The 9,166-nt window shown below is 48.4% G+C and overlaps 1 protein-coding gene and 1 long non-coding RNA gene across 3 annotated transcripts; one reads left to right on the forward strand and one right to left on the reverse strand.

The window, feature by feature from the left end:
* The first annotated feature begins 82 nt into the window (after positions 1 to 82).
* LOC121456130 lies at positions 83 to 3,740 on the forward strand. The gene is made up of 3 exons (XR_005975597.1): positions 83 to 440; positions 1,110 to 1,184; positions 3,637 to 3,740. It is a non-coding gene; the product is annotated as an uncharacterized LOC121456130 (long non-coding RNA).
* On the reverse strand, positions 3,729 to 6,893 carry Mrpl55 (mitochondrial ribosomal protein L55). Of its 2 annotated transcripts, none has more exons than XM_041663986.1 (4): positions 6,833 to 6,893; positions 5,477 to 5,584; positions 5,046 to 5,247; positions 3,729 to 3,967 (listed from the first exon to the last, which is right to left on the reverse strand). In XM_041663986.1, exons 2-4 carry the CDS (start codon positions 5,524 to 5,526, stop codon positions 3,809 to 3,811), a joined length of 411 nt encoding a protein of 136 aa, XP_041519920.1. In that variant the 5' UTR covers positions 5,527 to 5,584; positions 6,833 to 6,893; the 3' UTR covers positions 3,729 to 3,808. The 2 variants fall into 2 exon arrangements, with proteins under 2 accessions (XP_041519920.1, XP_041519919.1); XM_041663985.1 differs by having other exon boundaries at positions 6,729 to 6,887.
* Positions 6,894 to 9,166: the final 2,273 nt, after the last annotated feature.

Here is a 9,166-nt window from a genome sequence, read left to right on the forward strand (position 1 = left end):
GGACCGCCTGAGAGGAGGTCCGTCTTTCCACCCGGTGTTAGTACTTCACCCATAGGCACATCCTTTATCCCATTACGACGTGCAGCTGCGCACTAGCTTCTCGAAAAAAGGGCTGCTGTGCGACCTCACACGTCGATCTTCGGTGAATTGGGATGTCAACAAACCTTGGTGACACCAGGAGGGACCGGGGACGGGCGCCGCGGGTCTTGTGCTTGGAGCCTTTCCTCCTCCTGGAGAGCCAGGCGTACTAACCCTAAAGGACTGGGATCCCAGGTAAAATGAAAGTGGCAAGTGAAATAGTGGCAAAACTCCCGGGAACACTGAGGGACGGATAAAGTCGCCAAAGAAACACAAATCAACTCCTCTGTGGCATGAACAAGTTAAAGGCCATAAAGTCCAAGCAATCAGCCCTAAACCAGAGCAACCTGTGTTCTCTGATGGTGAGACTTTACTGAGAAGTACGAAGAACAGAGCTAATTGCATTATGTTTTGATGGGGCATGACCAAGACAAAAGTCAAGAGTAACTAAAGTTCGTTGAAGATAGATTTAGCTGTCATTTGACCCTAAATCATTAGTTGAAACTGGCAGACAATGAACGATCAAATCGATGTCTGGACTAAAGCTTAAATGATGAATTATTCTGTATTATAGTGTCAGCCCTAACTGCCCGTAATAGACTGTGTGGCAAACTACACCCTTACAAGTTGGTCTCGAAATCAGAGATCCACCTGCCTCTGCCTCCCTGGTGCTGGTATTAAAGGCGTGTGCCACCATCACCCAGCTCCCATTGTCATGTTTAAATCATCCACTAGGCTTGTTCCTGAAGGATAGGCCATTGAGGTAACGAGATAGAGCCTCACAGACTAGTGCTCATATGAAGGGAGCCCTGGAGAACTCTCTTGTTTTCTGTCACTCGAGTATAAAATGAGATGTCGACTGTCGAGAACCCAGAACAGATCCTTTGTCTGAACTCAATAGTGCTGGCATCTGGATGACTTAAGGGTGGTGAGGTTCTTTTGTTTGTGTTGGGGTTTTAATAAGGTTAAGTGAGGATACAATGAATTTGACATGAAGATGGAAACATCCCATGTTGTTATTTCTCAAAAAGGGAATTTGGAATGTCAACAAATGTGGAAAGGAACACAGAAATGCCTAGGCCCTTCCTCAGCTTCTACAGAACAAGGTAAATGATGTTCCTATACCTCGGATATTCTTCTGAAGACAATCATTGTTGTGATTTCGATAGCCTTGAACATACTGGCCTGTGAAGCAGGCTCCTCCAAGCTGCAAATTTGTAACTCTTGTTATCAAAGGAGGTGGGAAAAAAAGCAAGCCTTGCCCCCTGGTTTCCAGTTCTTCCAGTATTAATCAGGAGAGGCAACTTGGCTAATGTCTTCCAGTTTGTTTTTTTTTTTTTTTTTTTTTGGTTTTTTTCGAGTCAGGGTTTCTCTGTGGTTTTGGAGCCTGTCCTGGAACTAGCTCTTGTAGACCAGGCTGGTCTCGAACTCACAGAGATCCGCCTGCCTCTGCCTCCCAAGTGCTGGGATTAAAGGCGTGCGCCACCACCGCCCGGCTTTCCAGTTTGTTTTTGAGATAAGGTTTAACTGTGTATCCCTGCTGGCCTCACAGAGATCCACCTGCCTCTGCCTCCCAAGTGCTGGGATTAAAGGTGTGGCCACCACACTGCTCACCCTAGTATTTCTTTAGGGATCTATCTAGAGAGCAGTTGGATCAGTCCCTTGTGAGAACTCCTTTGTCACCGCTTTTGGAGAAACTTCACATATTCTACAAGACAACACATGTATAAAATCTGCAGCTGTGAGAATTACTATTTATAAAGTACCCAGGGCTGGTAAGATGGCTTAGAGGGTATGGGCCAAGCCTGGTGAACAAGTTTGATCCCCAGGATCCACATGGTGGAGAGAACCAACTCCCACAATTTGTCCTCTGAACACACACATACCATAGAGTGTATCCCACCCTGTTAATGAAAGTACCCCATCTGAGCTAGGCGTGGTGGTGAGAGTGTAATCCCAGTTCCCTAGAAAGGTAAAGCAGGAAGTCTGGAAGTTCAAGGGCTGCCTAAGCTTACAAAGAGATTTGAAAGGTAGTCTGGGCAATTTAGCAAGGCCCTGCCTCAACATAACCTGGTACTCTCTGGCATCCCAGAGAGACCTGGACAGCCCCATTTTTGCTCGTGTCTTTATTCTGAATACATGGTGAGTACCTACAAACAGTTTGTGAAGCAACTAGTACAAGCCCCGAGTTCATGTCCTGGCTTTGGAGGACACAATTGGAACCAGATCCCTCAGAACAGGATCACACAAGGACTGGATGGATGGCATGGATGGACCTAAGGGGAGCTGCACAATAAGGGAGCAGCTGACAGACATGTGGGCCACAGTGAAAGAAGAGGAAACCAGTCATCTCCCAGAGAAGCTCTTCAGAAAGCAAGATAGAAGCTTCTGAGGCCCTCACTGCTGACCAAGTATGCCAAGGACATAGAAGGCTGAGTTGCACTGTCTGAGCACAGAATGCATACTAGGTGAAGCTAAGAGGAACATGGCTATGGGACAAGTGTCCAGACCAGTTCCAAGCCTGTGCAGCCTTGAGTAACCACCTATTCCTGTGAGAACCGGAATCTGAAGCAACTGACTACAGCCGTGAAAGGCTGGATGGTCACAGGCCTGCTTTTCTTGAAGTTAGGTACTATGTGCACTCTTGCATCTGGAGGCAGCCAATGGAATTTTACATCATCATTAAGATGTACAAAGGTTCAAGCAGCTGTTTATAAACAGCTATAGGCTTTTTTTTATAAAAACCTATATTCTGCAGACTGGAGTAGACTAGGGGTTCAAGACACAGCCTGGCCAGTGGTGGTGGCACACTTTTTTTTTTTTTTAAAGATTTTATTTATTTATTTATTATGTATACAACATTCTGCCTCCATGTATGCCCGCATGCCAGAAGAGGGCGCCAGATCTCATTACAGATGGTTGTGAGCCACCATGTAGTTGCTGGGAATTGAACTCAGGACCTCTGGAAGAGCAGCCAGTGCTCTTAACCACTGAGCCATCTCTCCAGCCCCGGTGGCACACTTCTTTAATCCAGGAGGAAGAGGCAGATGGATCTCTGAGTGTGAGGCCAGCCTGGTCTACAGAGGAAGTTCCAAGACAGCCAGATACAAAGAGAAAGCCTGCCTCAGAAACAAAGACACACAGCTTGGCCACATTCCTGGGTACCCAAGGGCAGGAAAGTGTTTCTCCCTGGGAAGCCTTTCAGGGAAGGACCTATAAAGGCTGGGGCTGAGGATAATCACTGCAGACCACGTGTGATCTACGAGTTAAACTTGGAGGTTCCTAGGGGTAGGCAGGTAGAGCTTCCTGTCCACTGTCCATATACTTCACAGCTAACCTTTTAACCGTGTTTAAAACCCAGAGGTTTGAAGCTAAGTGTGATGGCATATACCTTTAATCCCAGTACTCAGGAGGCAGTGTCAGGCCTGGTCTACGTAGGAGTTATAGACCAATCAGGGTGAAACTTTGTCTTAAAAAAACAAAACCCAAAAACACAAATAAAAAATTCACAGGTCTGACAAAATGGATTCTAAACTGACTAATCCGTTCTAACTCCAGGGCCTTTCAATCTGGCTTTGAGCTGGCACATACTTTCCCAAAATGATGAACTTCAGGGCGGGACTTACACACAGAAGACAGTGACAGGAGGCTATGGTTTCAAGAAGGTATGATTTACAGACAGATGCCTCCCATCCTTACAAAATGTCTCTGATATAACGCCCTGACATAGTTACTTCTTGGTCTTGGTCCAAAACCGTTTGTATCGTTCAGTGTCAAAACTGTCAATCATCTCTGGCTCTTCTTCCTTCTTCTGCAGGAGCTGAGCCTCACGTCTTCGGAACCGGGCCCGGCGCTCTTCTGGAGATAGGGCATCCAGGTCTAGGGGCATCTGCATGGGGAGAAGTGAAGGCATGTACTCGCTATTGGGGAGAGTCAGGAAAGTGACCGGGAAGACACCTGGACCTCTTTTACACGGCTGTGCCTTCTATCCTGTGCTGGCCTACTAATTGGTTAGTCAAATCTGTAACTCCTGTTTGGAAGGGAAATGTTTTTCTACTCCTTTCCCCTAGGTTTAGTGTATGTTTGTTTAAGACAGAGTTTTAATTTGTACAAAAGAGCATCAGACTCACAGCAACCATCCTCAGCCCCCAGAGTGCTGCAGCAGCTCTGTACCACCATGCCTGGTTTATGTGGTCCTGGAACCAAAGGCTTTATGCCTCTTAGGCAAGCACTCTACCAACTATGATACACTCCACTCCAGCCCCGATTTGGTGGGTTTTGTTGTTTGGCTTTTGTTTGTTTGTTTGTTTTTTAGATTTATTTATTATTTACACAGTGCTCTGTCTGCAGGCCAGAAGAGGGCACCAGATTTCATTAGAGATGGTTGTGAGCCACCATGTGGTTGCTAGGAATTGAACTCAGGATCTCTGGAGGAGCAGCCATGCTCTTAACCTCTGAGCTATCTTCTCCAACCCTGTTGATTGTTTTTTTTTTTTTTTTTTTTTTTTTTTTGATTTTCGAGACAGGGTTTCTCTGTAGCTTTTTGGTTCCTGTCCTGGAACTAGCTCTACCAGACCAGGCTGGCCTCGAACTCACAGAGATCCGCCTGCCTCTGCCTCCCGAGTGCTGGGATTAAAGGTGTGCGCCACCACCTACCGGCCAACAGGCCTATAATTTAAGCATTTAAAGAGGCAGGAAGATTGGAGGTCAAGGTCAGCCTCAGTATGTAAGTTCAAAGCCAACCTGGTTTTCATAAGACCCTGTACAAATAAAACAAGAACAAAACCCAAACAAGAAATGACTCATTTGTTTGTTCTAATTTTGATGATTGGAGTTTTTGGTGTAAATTCCTCCAACAACCTGTTCTCCTCCTCCTCCACTTTAGCTATGTATGCAACCTCAGTTCCAAGTTCGGGCACTGAGCCCCAACACTATGGCTCAGCAAACACCTACTGAAGGACGCTTACCGCTAGCATGCGCCGTGGCTCCCGGTATCGGATATGGATGGTGGAACCGTCCTGCTTGACCAGTAGCACAGGGTAGAGGCGAGCATAGGCCTGGCGGCGTAGTCGAGTGAGTGAGGCCCTGCTGCTGTCAGCTCTCCACGAGGAGGTGTGTAGGTGGCAGGGTGCAGGAGTGGCTGCCCTCACGGCACAGTGCCTCAGCAGGCTACAGACAAGACGTGCAAACATTGGTTGATGGGTGGTGCTGAGCCAGATGGCACCGAGTACCCAGCCAGCCAGCCACTGTCAGGATAGGACAGAGAACTGCCCAGCAATCAGTGAATATTGTAGATTCACATTGAGAGGGGCCTCTGCTGAGCAATTAGCATCATTGAAGCTGTCTACAGTGGGTGGCTCAGGGCACAAGCCTCCTAGCACCGAGGACAGGGACGTACCTGAGGGGACTGGAATTCCATGCTTTCCCAAGCAGGCTGCCCAAAGGCATTGTTTTTCCTTGGAGCTGTGGTGGCAGGAGGAAACAGTCACTGGCCCAGATATAGGATCTGTTAGGCAAGGGAAAAAAAAACCCTGATTTTTCCACTTGATTATTGTTCTAAAATCCTTGCCTGGAGCTACGTCAGAGCCAGGTGCACCTCTGGCAGCACATCTACTGTAGCTCCGCGTTCATTGGTCCCGGAGTTCCCTACAGATACACTGACGCACTGTCAGCACTTTGCTGTACAATGGCGCAGTATTTGCATATGACCTGTCACTGGTTCCCCTGTGCCTTAAATCACTTAGAATACCTAAAAGAATACAAAGCCAGGTGTGGACTACATGCATTTCCAACACTCTGGAGACAGAGGCAGGAGGATCAGGAGTTCAAGATTATCCTGTTACACAGGGAGTTAAAGGTCAGACTGTGTCGAGACTGTCTCAAAAAACTGAAGCAAGCAACCTGAGCATATACACAAACCATATAACAGTTATTAAGTGATTTTGTTTCCAGGGAAACCCTATGTTCAGTGGAGACTCTATTTAAAAAGTTATCTTCGATCCGTGGTTTGAGTTCTCCGCGAATGGTCAGGCGTGAGAGCACGGTGTCACTTGCCAGTCTATCCTACCAGCTCTCCGGCCTCAGATTAGAACAGCTTGTGGGGGCTTTTCATAAAAGTTGCTACCAGCGTCCTATCCTCCAAAGACTGAGTTCGTTTCAGGAAGACCAACGCCCACCCATTTCTGAAGGTTATGGAGTCAGAGCCTCACCCTGTGCGGTGTGTGTGTGGTGCTTGGTTCTTTCTTATTAACATCGTTTTAGTTTTCATAATAATACGGTTATGACAGGACGCTTATCAGATTATTATAAAGTCTGATTACAGACAGGAAAAGAAGTTCGTGCTAACTTTCTCCAATGCCAGAAACTCCCAAAGTAGTCTAGGCAGGTGGGAAGTCGAGTGTCCAACACTCAGCAAGATTAAACCAGTGGGAGAGTGCATAAAATTGGAGGTTCCCACTGCCTCGGAAGAAGCGATCCCGCTGGTCAGTGTCCCAAGTCCGGGACCGCCTGCTCTCCAGCCACGGCGACAAGGCTCAGGGCCATCTGTGGAGAAGCCCCTTTCTATTCGCCCCACACGACGGTGTATGTCCCCCTCCCTTTCAATCGTCAGTGATGGGGCCGGTTGCTGCCAGCGCCCAAGAGACTCCAACCTGCGGCCGCCACCTTAGCGTTGGAGGGACCTCGTAGACCCGCCCTGCAGAACTTTACTCAGAACGTGGGAAACCATGCGGTGTCTCTGTACACGATGATCGACCTTTGTCTGTGACCACCAGTTCTCCTGCAGGCGCCGCGGCGCGCAGCGATGATGTCACGTAGCGCGGGCTGACGTCCTCTGTTAAGGGCGGAGTAAGACCAGGTGGGCGTGGTTGAGACTGACTGAAGCCTGCCTGGTTAGTGATCCAGGTACGCCGGATGGGGCTTACCCTGCATTGCTATGTGTGGCAAAGCCGGTGTAGGTAAGGCTGGCGCTTTGCACTGGGCGGAAGGCGATCGGGACTCTGGGACTTTCTGGGGTGCAGGCTGCATGGCGCTGTGCAGTTCGTGAATGGAAGCAGGACAGCATTGCTGCTGTGCGTCTTTGACATCTAAGTTTTCACGCCTGGTTGTTTTCCAGGTTTGCTCCGGATCCGATGGTCGCACTTAGACCCCTTTCTCTCAGCAAGTATATGGCTTGTCTGGGGGTGCGTTGTGGACCCATGTCTGGAAGACCGACATTCAAGCGCCAAGTCGGGATGACCAAACAGCCAACGTGAAGGAGGATTATTAGAAAACAATCGGGGGCTGGAGAGATGGCTCATGAGTTCAATTCCCGGCAACCACGTGGTGGCTCACAACCATCTGTAATGAGGTCTGCTGCCCTCTTCTGGCCTGCAGTCATACACACAGACAGAATATTGTATACATAATGAATAAATAAATATTTAAAAAAAAAAAAAAGAAAAGAAAACAATCGGTTCTCCAGAGCCAAACTACACGACTTTCAAGTATCGAACTGGTATCTCCTGAGTAACTCAACACTAAGGGGTCCTGCAGCTCTCCATCGTCTTGAACTTGTGGCGGCAGTTATTGCGAGCCCTGGAGGTGTGCTGCAGTGCAGGCTGCAGGACTCTCCGTAGTTTCTCGGGAGGACTACAGAAGGTTGTCTGTTTTACTCCCTATGCTGCCTTTAGAGGCTTTTTGCCACATTGGGCCCCTGGTGTCAGTGTCCTAGAACTTTTTCCTTACCCTTTCTTGTTTCTTCCTGAGTTCCTTGTCTTTTATCATCCCTCTTTAGGTTGCACTGGTCAGTATTTCCCTGCCTCCTCCTGGGGCTGTCCTGCGTATAGGCAGAAGTCTGCCAAGGGACACAAAATGAGAAGTCGTGTTTTGTTTCGGTTTGGTTTTGAGGCCTGGCAGCCAAGTGTCGTTATCAGGTCCTAGGAAGCATGGGCCACAGAACTGCCCTCACTGCCAATCCATGCAACTGTAAGCTGGTGCCCATAGGATCCCCAACAGGAAGCTCCAGCCGCCTTACAAAGGCCAGGTGAGCCCTGTCAGTGGCCTAGGAGCCACATGGGCATTGTCTGAGGAAAGGGCTGTTAGGCTTTCCGGCTTCTCTAGCCAGCTGTTCCCAGTAGCCCTCTTGTTCTGTAGTCGTGCTGTCACAACAGCTGGCAAGGACTCCTGGGCGCTGCTGAAAGTGTCTAAAGTTATAGACCAGCGAGTGTACTAAGTGTTGGGTAACCTTTTTGTACACGGTGTCCTTCCTCTCTTGCCTAGGGCACGTTCTGATTGGTTAATAAAGAACCAACTGGCCAATAGCTTGGCAGGAGAGGATAGGCGGGACTTCCAGGGAGAGATAGGAACTCCTGGAAAGAATCTGAGGCATGGGACATTCACCAGCAAGGCTTGGAGGAAGTTATTTGTGCAGGATCGAGGAAAGGTAACTGAAGAACCAAAGTTCCTCCATTTTGTCCTCTGCCTCCATCTTGTATTGTGTAAGCTATTTTCTATAAAACATTCCAGTTCTCAGAAATGGCTAGGGACAAAAGTAGCAGGGTAGCCACCTGGAAAGCACAGATAACCACAGAATGTCCCCACCCAAAGGCCAGCCGATAAGAAAACTTGACAAGCAAGGGGTGATGGTGAGGTTTGAAACTAAAAATCTGTGAAAAGTCCCTACGCAGGAGCCAATCAGGATTCAACCCATCACCCCAAACCCTGCTAATATAACTTTACTGTCTTTTGCCTTTAAGTGATGCTCTCTAGAAGGGTGAGACACCTCCTCCCATTGCTCTGCTGATGAGGTCCAGGCCGGCCTACAATTGCAATAATAAACCTTGCTTCTTCATATCTGTGAGTCAGTCTCCTGGTGGTCTTTTGGGGTCCCCATGGACTGGGCACAATACTCACCATTGTACCTCGCCAAAATAAATTATTTCACCAAGCAGCAATGGTGCAGAAGCAGGGTTTCTCTACAGACTCTCTCTTTGGAGTCTGTCCTGTGTAGACCAGGCTGGCCTCAAACTCACCGAGATCCACCTGCCTCTGCCTTCCTAGTGCTGGGATTAAAAGCATGCGCCACCACCGCCTGGCAACAAGAGGAATT

Source organism: Microtus oregoni, unplaced genomic scaffold (assembly GCF_018167655.1).
Source record: "Microtus oregoni isolate MIOR12 unplaced genomic scaffold, Mior012 000015F_ref0000493, whole genome shotgun sequence".
Classification (NCBI taxonomy): Eukaryota; Metazoa; Chordata; class Mammalia; order Rodentia; family Cricetidae; genus Microtus; species Microtus oregoni.

Coding starts and splice junctions, on each gene's coding strand:
- Mrpl55 (XM_041663986.1), bottom strand. CDS start 5,526: ATGCCTTTGGGCAGCCTGCTTGGGAAAGCATGGAATTCCAGTCCCCTC. Junction 5,248..5,476: donor TGGAATTCCAGTCCCCTCAG/GTACGTCCCTGT, acceptor TCTTGTCTGTAG/CCTGCTGAGGCACTGTGCCG. Junction 3,968..5,045: donor AGCCACGGCGCATGCTAGCG/GTAAGCGTCCTT, acceptor CTCCCCATGCAG/ATGCCCCTAGACCTGGATGC.